Source organism: Humulus lupulus, chromosome 3 (assembly GCF_963169125.1).
Source record: "Humulus lupulus chromosome 3, drHumLupu1.1, whole genome shotgun sequence".
NCBI lineage: Eukaryota > Viridiplantae > Streptophyta > Magnoliopsida > Rosales > Cannabaceae > Humulus > Humulus lupulus.
In genome coordinates this window covers 269,551,553-269,571,077 of record NC_084795.1, presented here as the reverse complement: position 1 = coordinate 269,571,077, position 19,525 = coordinate 269,551,553, and the positions used below count along the sequence as shown (strand labels likewise).

The 19,525-nt window shown below is 35.6% G+C and overlaps 1 protein-coding gene across 1 annotated transcript; it reads right to left on the bottom strand.

Annotated features, from left to right (window-relative positions):
* Positions 1 to 112: 112 nt before the first annotated feature.
* Positions 113 to 11,061, bottom strand: LOC133825683 (histidine kinase CKI1-like). The gene is made up of 9 exons (XM_062258594.1): positions 10,834 to 11,061; positions 10,503 to 10,667; positions 5,304 to 5,540; positions 3,305 to 4,024; positions 2,599 to 2,974; positions 1,734 to 2,317; positions 1,556 to 1,654; positions 431 to 1,516; positions 113 to 319 (listed from the first exon to the last, which is right to left on the bottom strand). The coding sequence occupies exons 1-9, from the start codon at positions 11,059 to 11,061 to the stop codon at positions 113 to 115; spliced, it is 3,702 nt and encodes a 1,233-aa protein (XP_062114578.1).
* Between the last annotated feature and the right edge of the window lie 8,464 nt (positions 11,062 to 19,525).

Sequence of the window (19,525 nt, the reverse complement as noted above, 5' to 3'; positions counted from 1 at the left end):
GAATGGCTAAGAAAGTTAAAGAAAAGAAGTAAATGTGTAGTTTCCTATTGAGATTGTCATTAATGGTTCATAGGCAGTTCAAATAAAATAAAATAAAAAAGAGATGAATATTTCATTTAATGTATCTGATGGCTTCTAATAGATTGTCATGCTTCAAGGGTTTACTCAGACAAGCGTCCATTCCAGCTTGTATTGTCTTGTTAGCTTCCTCAGAACCTGGTGAATGAGCAGTTAGTCCTATGATTGGTATATGGACACCGTATGATTTCTCCACTTTTCTTATCTCCCTAGTTGCTTCATATCCATCCATTATAGACATCTGCATTAAACCCAATACACATATATTAGTATAGTATACTTTCATGTAAACAAAATTTTGATATTGATATAATTATGGACACTACTTGCATGCTAAACTTTGTATACATACCTCACAATCCATCAGTATGAAATCAAAAGGCAGAGTCATAGAATCTCCATGTTTTAATGAATTGCTCAGTTCTTTGGAAATAAGTTGAAAAGCTTCTTTACCATTTGAACATAGACCAGTAGTTCCACCATGCTTTATGATTATCCGACTAGCCAATTCTCGAGCTAAGAAACTATCATCAACAACCAAAATTTTCTTCCCGCTCAATGGTAGTTGATTCTCACTAGTAGTACTACTATTACCAGTCTTGGTCAATTTTATATTTTCTTCTTGTATTTCACCTTGAAATTGAGTCTTTGATCTAAAACAAGATGAGAGGACTTTACTTGTACTACCAACTTCTTGAATTTCAAATTCAGCATTGCAGCTAGAACGATCCTTGGTTGAAACTTTTCTAAGTTGTTGAGTAGGTGATGATGAAGAACCTCCAAACTCAGGAAGAAGTCCCACCATTTGATACAAACGAGCCCCATGAAATGGCTTGTACATGATAATGTCATCTTGTTCAAAGAGAAAGTTGTAACTGGTATGAGACACTGGATTTACTAGCCAAACAACTTTGCAGCAACTAATGTTTCGAAGGCTATTTTTGAATTCACTCACCATCTTAGACAGTTGCGAAATTGGTCCAGCAGTAGCATCCATCACCATCACTACTAACCCGCCTGTTCTACGCTGATAACGATGATTTGTAGTACTCCTTTTGAAGAGAGAAAGTATGTAGTTTGTTCCATCTACAACAGTGTTACTCAAAGACGACGCATCCTTATTTGTTGCTTCAACACCAAGGTAGGGACTCTGGCTTGTTGATGAGTTATTGCTTGAATCAGAATTTTTGTTCCCATACTTGATAAACCTTACTTTCTTGAGAATACTAGGAAGTTGTTCCCATTGTTCCACTGCAAAAACTTTTATCCCAAGTCTCTTCATGAACTTCTGTGAAACTCTTCTTCTTTCATGATTTTGAATCATTAGTATAACATAAGATCTATCAACCTTGGGACTTTGAGTAAGAATATTCAAAGTAGGACTGAAATTCGGAGTTCGAATGTCATTAGATATCAACTCATTACTGTCCATTTCATCCTGCTTTTCTTTTGTAGTACTACTATTACTGTTAAACACATCCTCACAAACAGAGAGAAGAACATTGAACCTGAAACAAGCTCCCTTTTCACCAATGTCCTTGTCCACAATACCAATTTCTCCATGCATCAACTGTACCTGAATGCAACAAAAATTCAAACTCAGAGGCTATATTTGATAATTCTTGTGTCAAAAAGGTCTTATAATAATCACTTACCAATGACTTGACAATGCCAAGTCCTAAGCCAGTGCCTTCTTTAAGTACAGAAGTTTCTTTGTCTTGGACATAGTTTTCGAAAAGATCCTTTTGTTTTTCCTTTGGGATTCCTTTCCCTGTATCATCCACTTCAAACACAAAGTCCATAACATGTGGATCATTCATGGCCGTATCCATGGCTTGGTCAGAGTCTTCCTTATGAGCTTTGTTCTTGTAAAACAAGCATGGCAGTAGTTGAATTAGACTTTTTCTATTCGAGGAATTAATGGCTGAACTTGTCAAACTTGGTTTTTTAGCCCAAGCTCGAAGAACTACATGTCCATGTTGTGGGGTACATTTTATAGCATTACTTAGCAAATTGCGTAGAATTTGTTTAAGCTTTATTCTATCACCTTTGACACGTGAAAACTTGATCACAGAGGCATCACAAGGATCCAGAATCAAATCAACTTCTCTTTTTGCTCCAAAAGGGTGGTAAAAATCAACTACCTCTTCCAAAAGTTGAGCCATTTCAAATTCATCCTCTTCCAACTGCATCTTTCCAGCTTCAATTTTGCATGTGTCAAGATAGGTGTTCAATATACCTATAGTCATATGAGAATATGTTAGTAATGTCACACCAGAAACATTTGATCATTATTAGGAATAAATTTAGTTAAGTATACTTTTAGAGCATTGCTACAAGACACACACTAACACAGATAAGCCCTACAATATCAAATTGGCCCGTGGACCTCACACTTGTATTTCAAGGAGTCTCACACGTTACAAATAATATGCAATGAAATTATTTATAATATGTAAAGGGATTACATCTTATATACAGTAAAGAAAAATAGATAAAGATATGAATGAATTGGTTTACCTATAAGATCATCAGTACATGCATCCATTTGTCTTAAATTAGTTTCAAGTTCAGAACCAGGAGCAACTTCCTTATAAGACAAATCTATGAGACCACTAATGCCAGCCAAAGGAGCACGAATGTCATGGCTGGCTCTAGCAAAGACTAGATTTTGGTCTTCATTTTTCTTTTGAGCTTGTTTAGTTGCCTCCATTTGTTTTATAAGAGTGGCTCGCAAATAATTCTCTATTATGGAATCTCTGAAGTTTTTGAAAACAAAGTAGAAAATGGGGACTATGGCTGTAACCATTATTGATATGAGGAGAATGAGTTGTTCCATAATGTGCTTATCAATAAACTCGACCAGCCCACTTTGTGGGAGTGCTAGTGCATAAACCTGAAAATTGAGAAAGAAAAAATAAAGTTTGTTAGTACAATGATTATTATGGGTAGTTAATTAATCTTAGGTCAAAATACAATATCGCTATATAATATAATAAATAATTTCATTTGTGAATTGTAAAGATAATGCTACAATATTGGTTAGAACTACCAGCAAAATCTAGGCCAAATTTGATAATTTTTTACAAAATAATATTCTAGATATATTTCTTCAACGCCTTGTCGAGAATAATCAAAATAAGATCATTTTGCAAAATGACATAAAAAAAGATTGTTTATTTCCACGAATTACTCATATATAAATTGCAAGAGATATTGTACATACCAATTGGACCCCGATCAAGTCAAGTGAAGAACAATAAAAGTTATATTTGGCTCCTTGAATGTTCACAACAGTAGCTTTTGTTGTTGAAGTACCATTATAAGGATGACATGTAACATTTCCAACAAGACCATTTGGTTTCACCAATTCAAAAGAAACAGAAATATTATTAGTATTATTACCATTATCCACTGCAACATCAAAATTCATCTGAGTCCCTTTAATCCCATCATTCGCAATCATTTGGTCATCTTTGGTGGCCAAATACAAGCTCCCACCAACAAGATTGACCTCAGAATAGTACTCATCAATCAACTCCTTAACCAGAAATCCCAAAATGATGAGCCCTTTATTGCCTTGATCAATAGTGGATGATTTTAGGAGCAAGAGATCCTGACCATTGTCCCATTTGGTACCCAAAAAAGCATAAGAGTCATTCATGCTATTCAAGGATAATTCTCTAAACCAACTTGAATTAGTAGTGATGAATGGGTTGAATTTGACTACATCTCCAAGTAGCTTTCCAGTGCTACGATCAACACTTTGTTTGTACCAAGCATTACTACTTGAATTGTTATCAAATGATGAATTAGAGTGCAGTGCAAATGTTTGGTTGAGTTTGTCCTTGCCATAGGAGAAAATAAGTTGAGCTTCCAAGCCTATATATGAAATTTGACTCAAGTGTGGGGTCATCACTAGTGTTTGGAACAAAAGTGGAGCCACCTGAAAATTTATATATAATAATTAATTATTTAACCAATAATTGTATAATTAAAATATACTTACAAACATATGTTTTGGATAATTGTGAGCCTATCATAGTAAGATGATTAGGATAAAATCTAGCCCCATATACATATAAACTAAACTAAATAAAATAAATAAAACATAAATAGTTTATTTACATAGCAAAATAATAAAATTTATAATTGATTACCAACTTTTCTCATTTAAAAAACAGAGACTATCCAAAACCTAATTTATATAGGGTAAATACTTATTTGGTACCATGTGTTTTATCGAAATACAAATTTGGTACTTTCTATTTATGATAATTATCAATCGATATCATCTGTTTGCAAAAATTACGTAGTTTGGTACCCTCCGTGTGTTTACATTTTTAATATTCCCAAATTAACCCTCATTTTAGTAATTTTTTTTTAATTTTCAATTATTTTATTATTTTAAAATGATTTAAATATATTTTCAAAATTCATAAAATAAAACAAATGTTTAATTAAAACTTTAAAATAATTTTAATAAAAAAAATTATTTTTCAAATAAATTTAATTAATAAAAAAAATTGGACTTAAAAAATTAAAAACCAATTAAATTCTTATTAATTAACTTTAAATAAACCTAATTTTAATTTAATTAATGAAAAAAAAAATCATATTTCACTCAATCTCACCATCACCATCTCAATTCCCCACCCTCCCAATCTCACCTACATTTTTTGTTTCAGAATTTGATTGATTTGTTAATTAAATTAAAATTTATGTTTATTTAAAATTAATTAATAAGATTTTAATTAGTTTTTTAATTAATTAAATTTATTTTAAAAATAATTTTTTTTATTAAAATTATTTTAAAGTTTTAATTAAACATTTATTTTATTTCATGAATTCTAAAAATATATTTAAATCATTTAAAAATAATATAATAATTGAAAATCAAATAAATAATTAAATTAAGGAGTAATCTGGGAATATTAAAAATTTAAACGCACGGGTATCAAACTTTGTAGTTTTTGCAAACAGAGAGTATCGATTCATAATTATTAGAAACAAATGATACTAAGTTTGTATTTCGATAAAACACAGAATACCAAATAAACATTTACCCTTATATATATTGAGATTTTGGATGATGTCTATTCTATATTATTATTTATAAACAATTTAAGTTATATTTCTCATATATCAAATAATACTCTTGTAAAAAATAATTATATATGTATAAAATAAGTATGAAGGAGATCAACATATATATTTGTACCAACCTTATTTTGAATGTCTGAAAATGAGACATTAGAGTTATTGAGTGTGGAATTGAGAAATCTAGCTAACTTAGGTGTAGAGGAAGTTGTTTGACTAAACATCTTTGTTGTCCTCTCAATTTGAGATTGGAGTCTTGAATGTAAATTGTTGGAACTCGAGTTAGCATCATCTTTAACCCCTTCAACCATCTCATTCCAACACGATAATAGTAAACACACAAGTACTAACAATGCACTCGCCTGTATTTATTTAACAATATAAAATTCTCAACAATAAATAAGAAAAAAAATTACACAAAATAAATATATGTAATATTATTTTGGAAAATAAGTTTAGAAATAAATACCAATAGGGTGACCACTAGAAGTCTCCGCAGTACTATAGGTGATAGCTTCATGATATCTTGAAACTATTACACTTGAGAAATAAAGTAACTAATTATTATTATATTTAAAAAAAATATCGAAGATAATATGCTAAATTAAATGGATAATAAAATATGACTATCTCTAAATTGTAATATCAAATTTAGCTCAAAAAATTGTATAAATATTATAGTATTTAGTATAATATTTGAAATTATACTCTAATGCGCAGAATAAAATTTGATATAAAAAAAAATTATAAACGTATGAATCCAAAGTGAAAAAGAAGTAGAGTGAATTAAAAAAAAAATTCAAACGAATAACATCATAAATCTCTATTACAACTATACATATAATACCTATATTTAAAAAACAAAAAACAAAAAACAATTCACTCTAAATAATCAATAAATAGTAAGTTACCTGTAAAATCTTGTTCTTCAACCTCTCAAAATCACCCCTAAGTGAATAATCTCAAGAAGGTCCAACTCCAAACCAATCTGTCAAAGATATCATATTTTTTCATGAAACATTATTAAGAAAGCACAAAACTAACAGACAACATCTTACCAATTATATAAATGGTTATCAAATGGGGCTTAACAAAAATTCGTATGACTTTAACGGAATATGTTTTTTTTTTAAAATAAAACTTTATCGGTGTAAGTTAATTAGTAATCCAAACTAAACAATTGCTTCAACTCAAAAGAAAACAAAAAATCAACAATTACTCATTTACACAAAATTAATTCCCAAACAATGCAACAATTCAGAAGTATACACAATCTTTCGCATTCACAAACACATTACAAATACAGAAAAATTATCTCATCATCAATTCTCTCATTAGTAAAAATAACCCCAAAATAAGAAAAATCAACTCCTAAAATAGAAATTCTGAGAATAATTTCACTTTTAGAAAGTGTTGAATTAATAGTCTAATTTCAACTCTAGAAACTTTATAGGAACATTGAAAAGGTTAGTGAAATTGAATTAAATATGGTTATCAACAAAATTTCTGAGATTGAAAGTGTTGAAGTAACACAATCTCCAAGTTCATGGAGCTTGTTTGAGCCCATAAATTGCTTTGTGTAACAAGCAAACATGACTTGGATGTTGTTTGTCGACAAAGCCAGTAGGTTGCTTCATATAAACTCTTTCTTGGAGGGCATTATTCACATCTATTTGTTGAATATCCCATCCATATGTGACAACTCTAATGGTAAAAGCTTTTACCACTAGACTAATCGGTAATGTAATGTCCCAAAATCCCTAATGTGGTTTAGAGCCTGGATTAGGGGGTCAGGAGGGCCATAATTGATTTATTATGCCATTAAATGATTGTATGCATGATTATGTGAGTTATATTATTATATGATGATAATTGCATGCATGTGAGTCCACTTTTCATTGTAAGGGTATTTTGGTAATTTGGCCCATTGAGAGAATATTTGTATATTTTCATGCATGTTTATGATTTATGGATGAGACCACATTATTATGTGGATATGTTTGAGCTATTCGACATGAGACGATCTTAGAATAAAAGTTAGCGGTTTGGTCATTACCGGGAATTAAAGGGTAATGGGATATGATTTATTAATTATTGGAGAATATTGAGAATAATGGGAATTGGAGGACGTTAATTATAATTAACAGGATAATCGGGAAATGACGATTTTTCCCTTGGTGGTTGTTAAGGAAATAATTAGGCTTGGGGGCATTGTGGTCATTTGACCTTAGGATATATTTGAATTAGGTTGGTTGTAGAAGAAATTAGAAAGCCAAAACAGAGCCATTTTCTTCTACCTCACGATCATCATTCTCCTCTTTTCTTTCTTTTGAATTTTTAAGCTCATTTTGAGGATTGAAGCTAGGAAATCAAGGTTGGAGCTTAGGACTTTAGTTCAGCCATTGAAGGGGATGCAAACCTGAGTTAAAGGTAAGGATTCAACCATGAATTTTCTTGTTTTTGCTCTGTTTTGAGTTAGTTTTTGAACTTAAAGTTTTGATTATAGAAGTGGTAATTTGAGGTGGTTTTAAATGGTTTAATGCTTAGGTTTTATTGGTTGAATGTTGGGTAAGTTGTGGTAATACTTGAGTGTGATTTCTGAGTTGTTTGGTGAAAGTTTTTGGCTGGTTTTAATGGAGAAAATGGCAGGGGTGCTGTGTTCATGGGGTCAAGTCGCGACTTGGCCCAGGCAAGTCGCGACTTGGCCCAGGCAAGTCGCGACCCGCCCCTAGTACCCAGCCAGAGTGCTCTTTGACTTAGGGGCGCGCCACGACTCACTAGGCCAAGTCGCGGCCCGCCCCTTCCTTTAGTGCCAGGGAGGAGTTTTCAAGGGCTTAGGCTCGGGGGTTCAATTCCTAAGGCTCGGGATCAAATCTACTAACCGTTTTAGTACGATTCGAGGCCCCGGGAGCGAGGTTTAGACCATGAACCTTTTATGATTTATTTTATTAATGGAATTCCATATTTGGTTATGACTAGGTGACCGCTAATGGACCAAAGGATTGATCGTTCTCAAAGGGTTGTTCTTTATTATTTCACGCTCGAACCAGAGGTAAGAAAACTGCACCTAGTATGTGACATGCATGGTTATTGATGAAGCATGTTGAGTGCTTTATATATTGACATTGATTGCATAATAAATGCATAACAACTTTGCTTATCTGTGTAAGGCACTGACCTATGAGTCAGGAAATGGCAATGGTGTCAGTATTGATTGTGAAGCTCTGACTTATTAGTCAAGTCCGGCAGTAATACTGAGCACTGGTCGTATGGTATTGACTTATGAGTCAAGAACGGTATTAGCGTGTTTAACGCAAGCTGAAAAGATTAGATCTAATCGACATAAGCATTATCGACATAAGTATGAAATGCTTGACCGACCTTAAGTTCGATGAAAACAAAAGCGATTGTCTAGTCTAAAGACTAGTTACTTAGAGCCAGAGTCAAAAGGCTCAGGTGACTGTAATGTCACGTGGCTTAGGGTGCGAAGCCCATGTTCGTGACTTATTAGTTACTTATCTGATTCAAGTTCGTGACTTATTAGTTACTTATCTGGTTCAAGTTCGTGACTCCATAGTCACTTATCTGGTTAGGGTGTGGAACCCAAGTGCGTGACTCATTAGTCACTTATCTGATTAGGGCTACAAGCTCCAGCATGATTACCATAATCATTATTGATGTTCACTTATCTGATTGGGCTGCAAGTGTTATATTATTTCATATAATATAATATTAGATTAAATAATGTGACAAAATGTGATTTGTCACACAAATGTGATTTGTCACACCTTGTAACATATTATTGAGAGTCACAAAATTGGACACATGTGTGTGTCCAAATGTGACATATTTTGGAGTTACAAAATCAGTTACAAATTTGTAACTCCCAAATATTACCCAATAATGTGTATATTATATATTACACATTTGAGATTGGATTTCATAAAGCCATATGAGAAATGGCTGATAGAGATGTGATTTTAACTCCCATATTGTGTATGGAAGTTACAAAATCAAGTGGGAATAAATTGGAACGTTTTGGAAAAAACTCAAAAAATTGGTTGCTGAAACTGACCAAGGGCCGCGGCGCTTGAAACTAGCGCCGCGGCGCTAGTGGCTGACAGATTCATACTAAGTCGGTTTTTATCCAATTTTGAACGTTTCTAACAGCCAAGTAACTCCCAAATCTCTATTTTAATTCCATAAAACACCCAATTTATCATTGGTAACAGCCATGGGGGTTGGTGGAATTTGAAATTCAAAGGGGTATCTCAAACTCTATAAATAGGAGCCTAATGCTCACTTGTAAGACACACCATTTTTTCATCCACAAAGCACTTGGCTGAAAAATACACCAAAAGGCTTGATAATTCCAGAGAGCTATTTCCTAGAGAGATCCCTTAGTGCTTAGAGAATAGGGGGAAATAAGCTTTTGGACAAAGGTCTTGAACCTTGTTCAAGTTGGTGATCCCCACTACTCTACACTTTGGTTGTGTGAGAGTTTGTTTGTGTTTTTCATTCTTGTGTTCTTCTTATTTACTTGTATTGTTATAGTATTGAGTTTGTAATCTTCTTCTTCTACATCCTTTTATTTACTTGTATTTTGAGAAATTGAGTTGTAATACTTATTTAATAAATATTATCTTGCCCATTGTATTTTTGCATAGAGTTGTAATTGGTTTTTCCATATTTCCATTGAGCAATAATAATATTCTCTAACAGCAAGCCCTCGTATGATTATCATAATCATTTATTGATATTGTATACATGCAGTAATAAGTTAGTTTTCTTGTTGATCCTTGGCTCACGGGTGCTATGTGGTGCAGGTAAAGGGAAAGAAAAGCTCACCCATCCTTGAGTGGAGAGCTTAGGTGGCGATGTGTACATATGCGGCCGCTTGACCACCACGACCAAGGTGTTTCTCAGGGGAACTAGGGGTTAACCCTATATTTTGCCGCTTAGGTCGATGGGTTGTAATTTTTTTATATTGTAATGACCATTTTGGATTGTAAATAACTTGTAAACATTTCTATGGGCCCATGTACAATTTTATGCTTTAAATAAAATATATCAATTCCTTTTTATCAAAAAAATTTCACCTAGCCTATTAATAACACCTAGATGCACGTTTATAACCAAATGACTCGTTTAGCGAGTTAAAAACTCTTTAAAGTCCACAGTAACGGTCTTGGAGTAACTAGGGCGTTACAGGTAAAGTCTAAGCCAGGGGTTTGTTGAAAACCTTTTGCTACCAACCGTGCTTTAAACTTGTCCAAGGTACCATCATTCTTATATTTTGTTCGAAAAACCCACTTGCAATTTACCACATGAATATCATCAGTGTAGGGAACCAAAGTCCATGTTTTGTTTCTGACTAAGGCTTCATATTCAGACTTTATGGCTTCTTTCCAGCTAGGTATAGCCAATGCTTGCTTCACTGAAGTGGGTTCCTCATATAAAATCTTATTAGAACCAGCTGAAATATATACCTTTGGTTTATAGATTCCAGACTTTGATCTTGTTTGTATGGAGTGAGTATTTAGAATTGGAGGAGGTACATTGGGAATTGTGGTAGGAGAGTGTGCATCTGCATGTTTGATATTAATAGCTGATATATTTGAGAAATGATCAAGAGAAAAAAGAAGAAGAGTTTACCACATTTGTAGAAGAATCGTTAGCTGGAACAGGTGCTACTTGAGGCTCTTCAGGGATACCAACTGAGCTTGAGTGAACAGGTGGGAAAGATGGATTAGAATTATGAGAAGTAATGGAATTTGAAGTGGTTGCACTAGTAGAAGAATCTCTGTTTGAGAAGGTAGTGGAGGTTTGAGAAGGAGGTTGAGGAATAACAAACACTGGCGTGGAAAAATGTTGTTGAAACATAGAAGAGTTGGAGTCCAAAGTCTTTGGAAAAAACTCTGAGTAAGGAAACTTAGTTTCATTGAAACTAACACTCTTAGAAATGTAGATTCTTTCAATAGGGTGTAAACATCGATAACCCTATTAGAGCTTTTATCTTAAGGTTATTTTAGTCTTTTTAGTCTGTTATGTTATTTTATTATATTTTGCCTCTTATAAAGCTTTGCTAATTATTTTTTGTATAAGAACATTTTGCTTTCCTTTTGCAATACACTTTTCTCTCTTCATCTCTTTTGTCTTTTTTATTTCTATTTTGAGTTCTATAGATTGTGTAATATTTTGCATAAGTATCATGGTATCAGAGAATGGTTTGTAGAGTTGAATTTCCTAAGCGTAACCATATCTTTCGCGGAGCCCCAAAAAAAATTTCTGGCAGCTTGGGTCTTCTTCACATTGTAGCGATTTGGGTCGGAGCACCTTTGCAATAACCTGGTATGTGATTTTTGTGTTCGTCTGTAATTTTAGGGTTTCGTCGGATTGTAAAAGTTGGGAATTTTTTGACTGAGTTGGCTATTGGAAGTTTGTTTTGTGTCTATAATTGCTAGTAATAGAGATGATTCCCTTCAGTCAATTAGCATGAGGTTAGATGGAAAGAATTACTCTTATTGGAACTATGTGATGAAAAAAAATTTGAAATGGAAAAAGATGTGGGGTTATGTTTTTGGAACTGTAATTAAACCTACAAATGACAAAGCAGATTATGCAACTTTGATAGAAAATTGGGAAGTGGATAATTAAAAAATTATCACTTGGATAAACAACTCCGTGGAACACTCAATAGGTACCCAATTAGCTAAGTATGAAATAGAAAAAGAAGTTTGGGATCATCTTGCAAGATTGTATACACAGTCTAACTTTGCAAAACATTACCAGTTAGAACCTGATATTAGAGCTATTGAACATAAATATATGAGTATTCAAGAGTTCTATTCAGTTATGACAGATCTTTGAGATCAATTAGCTCTTACTGAATCTAAAGAACTACGAGCTTTTGCACCTTACATTGCTCGTAGGGAGGAGCAACGTCTGGTTCATTTTTTAATGGCACTTCGTGATGACTTTGAGGGGCTGTGTGGCTCTATTTTGCATCGTACTCCACTTCCTTCGGTTGATTCAGTAGTCAGTGAGTTGCTCGTTGATGAAATTCGTCTCAAGTCTTAAGCAGGAAAAGGCATCCTCCCTGTACCTAGTCCTTCTGTTTTGGCAGTTCCTCTTAGACCTTTTACTCACCATGAGAATAAACCTCACACAAAGGTTGGGGTTGATGAATGCAGCTTTTGTAAACAAAAGGGTCACTGGAAGGCTCAACGTCCTAAACTAGTGAATCGTGCACCACAACAGCAGAGAAATTAGTTCAGACCACCTCATCATGCTAACCAACCACAATTCAGTAATCAACCGTCTCATTATAGTAGCCAACCACACTTTGGAAACCACCCACAATCTCGACCATACTGTCCTCTGCAATTTAATGTCGCTGCTACTGTACCTCCATCTAACTCATATGATTTTGGGGCCTCATCTTCCAATCCTGCTCTTACTGCCCTCTCAGAACAATTTCAGAAGTTTCTTAGCATGCAGCCACATGCCATGTCTGCCACTTCTTCGGTAGGTCAGCCCCTACTAGCACTTCTGGTATGACCTCCTCTACATGGATTTTAGATTCCAGAGCCTCACACCATATGTCTCCACATTCGAAATATTTTGTTTCTTTGTGTCTTGCATCATCTGTCCCTGTCATGACTGTTGATGGTACTTATATGCCATTAGCAGGTGTTGGTTCTATTGTCAGTCCTCATTTATCACTTCCTAACGTTTACCATATTCCTAAACTTTCACTAAACCTTGTATCTGTTGGTCAATTGTGTGATTCTGGTTACTCAGTGTTCTTTTCTTCTACTTCTTGTCACATGGAGGATCCGCAATCTCAGAAGCTGATTGGGACCGGCCGTAGGCGGGGAGGTTTATGTGTTTTGGATGAGCTGAGATTACCAGTATTTGCAGCTCCTAGTGTTGACTTGTCTTCTTTTCGTTTGTCTCCCTCATCGTCTAGTTTTTATTTGTGGCACTCTCGCCTTGGTCATGTTTCAGTTTCCCGTTCAAGATTCTTAGCTTCTACGGGAACCTTAGGAAATTTGCAAGTTCATGATATTTCTGATTGTAGTGGTTGTAAACTTGCTAAATTTTCTGCTTTACCTTTCAATAAAAGTACTTCATTCTTTGTTGAACCTTTTGACTTAGTTCATTCTGATGTGTGGGGACCCTCTCCCATTGCTACAAAAGGAGGGTCTAGATATTATGTCTCTTTTGTTGATGATTATACTCGATTTTGTTGGGTTTTTCTAATGAAACGTCGTTCTGATTTCTATGATATTTATGATCGTTTTCGAGCTTATGTAAAAACTCAACATGTTGTTGTTATTAAATGTTTTAGATGTGATCAAGGTGGTGAATATACTTCAAATAAATTATGTGATTTGCTTGCTTTAGATGGAACTGTGTATCAAACTTCTTGTACAGATACCCCTGAACAAAATGATGTTGCTGAAAGAAAGCATAGACACATTATTGAAACTGCTCGTTCTCTTTTGTTGTCGTCGTCTGTGCCTAGTCAGTTTTGGGGAGAAGCAGTTCTCACTGCAGTCAACCTTATTAATAAGATTCCATCTTCAATCACTTCAGGTTTGTCTCCTTTTGAAAAATTATATGGACATATTCCTGATTATTCTTCTTTAAGAGTCTTTGGTTCTACTTGCTTTGTTCTTCGTCCTAGTGTAGAGTGTACAAAACTGTCATCACGCTCTGCACTTTGTGTGTTCCTTGGTTATGGTGATGGCCAAAAAGGATATCGTTGTTTTGATCCAACTTCTCAAAAATTATATATATCTCTCCATGTTGTTTTTCTTGAGCATAGATCCTTCTTTTCTATTCCTGGCACTACTCACAACTTGACCAAATCAGATCTTATTCATATTGATCATTTTGATGAGCATACAAGTACCTCTTCTCCTCAAGTTCCTCAAACTGTAGAGTCTGAATCTTCTCCTGCTCCTATAGTCCATTTTCCACTTCATTACTCTCGCAGGTCTCGAGCTATTGATACTGGTATTTCGCAGGCTGACATTTCTAAAACACCACCGCCTACACCTGTTCTAGATCCTTCTGATATTGTGGATCCTTCTTGCTATCCTCAGCGCACTCGTAAGTCTACTAAACTACCACATTTTGTTTATTCGTCTTATTCTACCTCTTTCACTTTGTTTTTAGCATCTATTCATTGTCTCTCTGAGCCTTTATCCTATAAAGAAACAGTTACTGACTCTCTTTGGCAGCATGCTATGAATGAGGAACTTTCAGCTTTGCACAAGACAAATACTTGGGATTTGGTATCTTTACCTCCTGGTAAACATACAGTTGGTTCTCTTTGGGTCTATAAAATCAAGACCAAGTCTGATGGGTCTGTTGAACGCTACAAAGCTAGATTGGTGGCTAAGGGATTTTCTCAACAGTATGGTATGGATTTTGAGGAAACTTTTGCCCCTGTTGCAAAAATGACTACTGTTCGTGCTCTTATAGCAGTTGCATCTGCTCGTCAGTGGAATCTATGTCAGTTGGATGTTAAGAATGCTTTCTTGAATGGTGATTTACATGAAGAGGTCTACATGGTTCCTCCTCCTGGAGTCCCTCACAATCATGGAGAAGTTTGTAAACTTAAGAAAGCTTTGTATGGTCTGAAACAGGATCCTCGAGCATGGTTTGAGAGGTTCTCCAATGTTATTGCTTCTCTTGGGTTTCTCCCTAGCAATCATGACTCAGCTCTATTTGTTAAGTGTACTGATGCAGGTCGTATTCTCCTTTCCTTATATGTTGATGATATGATCATTACTGGTGATAATTTAGATGGAGTTGGAGTGTTAAAGTCTCAATTAGCTTCCCAGTTTGAGATGAAGGATTTGGGTCCTCTTCGGTATTTTCAAGGTATTGAAGTTGCCTTCTCCCCAAAAGGCTATCTTCTTTCTCAATCAAAATACACTTCTGACATCATTGAGCGTGCTCGTCTTACAGATACAAAAGTAGTTGTCACTCCTTCTGAGCTCAATGTTCAGTATTCTCCTTCTTATGGCACTCCCTTGCATGATCCTGCTTTGTATCGCACTATTGTTAGCAGTTTGGTTTATCTCTCTATCACTCGCCCCGACATTACATATGTTGTTCACATTGTTTGTAATGCCCCGAATTTCCTAATAAGGGTTAGGTTCTTGATGAGGAGGCCAGGAGGGCCATAATTGATTTATCATGGCATTAAATGATCATATGCATGTTAATGTGAATTATATTATTATATAATGATTAAATGCATGCATATGGGTGTATTTATAATGATAAGGGCATTTTGGTAATTTGGCATGTTGAGGGCATATTTGTAAATTGGGTGCATGTTGTAATTTGTGGATGAGATTTTATTATTATGGAGATATATTCGAGCTATTCGGCATGAGACGATCATAGATTATGAGTTAGTGATTTTGTCATAACGGGGTCAAGTTTGGGGTAATAGAAATGTTTATTTGATGATAAATTGGGAGTATTTGAGATCAGGATGGAATTCTGGAAGTTTTGACTATAATGTCCCCGGGGGTGTTTTCGGGACCCCGAGCCTTAGGTTTTATTTGAGGTTACTTAAGCTTGAAGTAGCTTGTCAGATAAGAACGTACGTTAGAAAATCTCTCTCTCCCTTTCCGATAGCCTATTTTACCGTTCGAAGCTTTCTTAAAGGAATTTCGAGTTCTAGGAGTCGGAATCAAGTGAGGCTCGAGGCATAGCGATCCTAGGAAAGATTAGAAGCTTCTTAATCGAAGGATTTGACGGAAAGCAACCCAATCAAAGGTAATTTAAGTTTGAAGTTTTGAGTTTCTAAAAATTTTAAGCTTAGAATTGGACTTTGTGAATTGTTGAGTTTTTGGTTGGTTTGAACCTTGGGTTTTGAGGGTTTTGGAGTATTGGGAAGCTTGAGAACTTTGATTTAATGATTGGGAAATGTTTAGGTATGATTTTGGAGGCTTTGGAGTGTTAAAATCGAGTTTGGGAATGGCCCAGGGTTGGGGGTCGCGGCCCTGTTCTTGGGGTGCCGCGGCCCTTGCATGAAGAAGCAGGTGGAGGAAGTGAACCTGCTGGGCGCCACGGCCCTTGGCTCAGAAAATTCTGGGGGTCGCGGCCCAAGGTGCTAGGGCCGCAGCCCTTGCCCTGTTTTCACCCCATTTGCTCTTTTTGACCTCGGGAACTTAGCTATAGGCCTCGGGAGTTTTCCTACTACTTGGAGTAGTTTGGATTGTTGTCCCGGAGGCTAGATTTTGGTTTTGGTAACTTATGTTGATCATCTTATTGATGGTGTCCCATATTTGGTTATGACTAGGTGACCGCTAAGGGCTTAAAGGTTGATCGTTCTCAAGGGTCGTTCTTATATTGGTTCTAGCTCGAATCTGAGGTAAGAAAACTGCACCTTGTGTATATGTGACATGCATGGCTGTTCTTGATGCATGTTGGTTGGTTATTAAGTATGACATGCATGGCTATTATTGGTGCATGTTGGATTGTTGAATATAATGCATATGATGCACGAGAAACATGTGATTAGGACATGCTTTATATACTGAGTATGATATCGTTCAGAGCTTGAGCCTCTGTGTTCGTGCATGGTCCTAATTGTACTTGTACTAGTTAAGTAAGCATGCTGAATACCTTACATATGAATATTGGACATGCGATACATGTTTGGTGGCATGGCTTACTTGTGTATGGCACTGACTTATTAGTCAAAATCAGCAACGATGTTAGATCCATCTGTGAAGCTGTGACTTACTAGTCAAGTTCACAATGAGTTGGACACTGGTCGTGTTTCACTGACCTAAGAGTCAGAAATGGCATAACGTTATGAACGCCGAGCCAAATGAAGATTAGATCTAATCGATATCAGCAAGAATGCTCATATGGAGTATTAATGCTGGACTGACCCTAAGGTCGATGAAATTATAAGCGCTTGGCTAGTCCGAGACTAGTTATTCAGAGCCAGGGCATATGGCCCCGGTGACTGTTTGTCACATGGCTAGGGAACGCTATTCCACAGTTATGACTCTAGAGTCAGGGGGAAAGGTTATGTTGGTGACTAATCACCATGCACCTATCCTGTTAAAGCTAGTAAGATGCTCACTTATTTGTTAAGCCCTGGTGATCCTATCGTCACATGGCTAAAAGGGTGCTGTTCCCATATTAGTGACTTTTGATATCTGTTAAGCCCTAGTGATCCTATCATCACATGGCTAAAGGGTGTTGTCCCCATATTTGTGACTTTTGCGATAGTCACCTATTTGTTTGGACTGTTGGTCCTGAATAATTAATACAATCACAGTTGATATTATATCATGTTATATTGTGTTTTCTTGCTGGGCTTCGGCTCACGGGTGCTATGTGGTGTAGGTAAGGGCAAGAGAAAGTTGGACCATCCTTGAGTTGGAGAGCTTAGGTGATAACGTGTACATATGCAGTTGCTCGTCCGCCACGGCCGGGGTTTAAAGGGGAACTAGGGTTAAACCCTGTTTTGCTGCATAGAACGGCCTGTTGTAAATATTTTCTTGTAATAGACTCTGAAATTATAATTTTGGGATCCCAACATATATATTAAACGTTCTAATGAAACGTTACATCTTAACCAAACTTTTTAATCCCTAAACCGCTAATCATACTTAGTTACACGATTTTGGCCAAATGACTCGATTAGTGAGTTTAGCACTGTTTACAAGGCACACCGTAACGGTCCCTGGAGTTGGGGTGTTACATTGTTAGTCAATTTGTTGCCTCTCCTACTACTGTTCACTGGGCAACTGTTCTTTGCATTTTGAGGTATCTTCGAGGTGCTGTATTTCACAGCCTTTTGTTGCCATCCACTTCTTCCTTGGAGCTTCGTGCTTACTCCGATGTCGATCATGGTCGTGATCCCACAGATCGGAAGTCTATAACTGGTTTCTGTATCTTTTTGGGTGATTCTCTTATTTCTTGGAAAAGTAAGAAATAAACTGTTGTCTCACAATCGTCCACTGAAGCAGAGTATCGTGCTATGTCATCTACTACTAAAGAAATTGTTTGGTTAAGATGGTTGCTTGAAGATATGGGTGTTTGTCATTCTCAACCTACTCCTATGTATTGTGACAATCAGAGCGTCATCCAGATTGCTCACAATTCAGTTTTTCATGAACGCACCAAGTACATTGAGATTTATTTCCATTTTACTCATCACCATCTGAAGCTTGGCACTATCACTTTGCCTTTTGTTCCTTCTTCTTTACAGATAGCTGACTTCTTTACTAAGTCGTATTTTACTTCTCGTTTTCACTTTCTAGTAGGCAAACTTTCGATGCTTATTGCTATTGCATCGTGAGTTTGAGGGGGGGGGGGGGGGGTGTTAGAGTTGTTATCTTAAGGTTATTTTAGTCTTTTTAGTCTTTTATGTTATTTTAGTATATTTTGCCTTTTATAAGGCTTTGCTAATTATTTTTTGTATAAGAACATTTTTCTCTTCTTTTGCAATACACTTTTCTCTCTTCATCTCTTTTGTCTTTTTGATTTCTATTTTGAGTTCTATAGATTGTGTAATATTTTGCATAAGTATCAAACCCTTATGATAAGGACTGTACCCCAAAAACACACATTTAGAGGTTTTGAATTGAAATTTTTGTGAATTGTATGGTCTGAGATATGGAAAACAGGCACACCCAAAAACCTTTAAGTACTTATAATCTGGTGAGTAATGATATAGACACTCAAAGGGTGATTTGAACTGATTGACTACAGTAGGGAGCCTATTGATTAAGAACACTGCAGAAACAAAGGACTCCCACCAGAAAATTAATGGTAACCTAGCTTGAGCTAACAAGGTAAGGCCAACCTCTGTGACATGCCAATGTTTTCTCTCTACCCTTTCCTGTTGTTGATGATTATGTGGGCAAGGATGTCTAAACTCTATTCCCATTTGTTGGAGTGGAACTTGAAAGGGTCAAAACTCTCCCCCCAATTAGTTTGAAGACACTTGATATGTAAATTTAGTTGCTTCTCAACAAAGATTTTGAACAAAAGAAAGGTGTTATACACTTCAGACTTTTGTCCTAGGGGATATATCCAAGAGTATTTGGTATAATCATCTACAAAGAGAATGTAGAACCTATAACCCTCAGGTGATGGACCCCAAAGGTCTGAATGGACTAATTGCAATGGAGCATTGATTTTTAAAGTTGAGTTTGGGAAATTCATTAAACGATTTTTACCATATTGACATGCAGCACAGAATGTAGAATTGGAAGTTGAACAAGCTAGTTTTATTCCATTAAGAACCTTTTTGAGAATAACATTGGAAGGATGTCCAAGTCGGTTGTGCCAC

Bases quoted from the DNA above. Each gene is read 5' to 3' on its own strand.
- LOC133825683 (XM_062258594.1), bottom strand. From the start codon at position 11,061: ATGTTTCAACAACATTTTTCCACGCCAGTGTTTGTTATTCCTCAACCT. The intron at 5,541-10,502 runs GTAAATTGCAAG...AAATAAATACAG, and splicing joins ACACTGATGATATTCATGTG to GCGAGTGCATTGTTAGTACT. The intron at 320-430 runs GTATGTATACAA...GGTTTAATGCAG, and splicing joins TCATACTGATGGATTGTGAG to ATGTCTATAATGGATGGATA.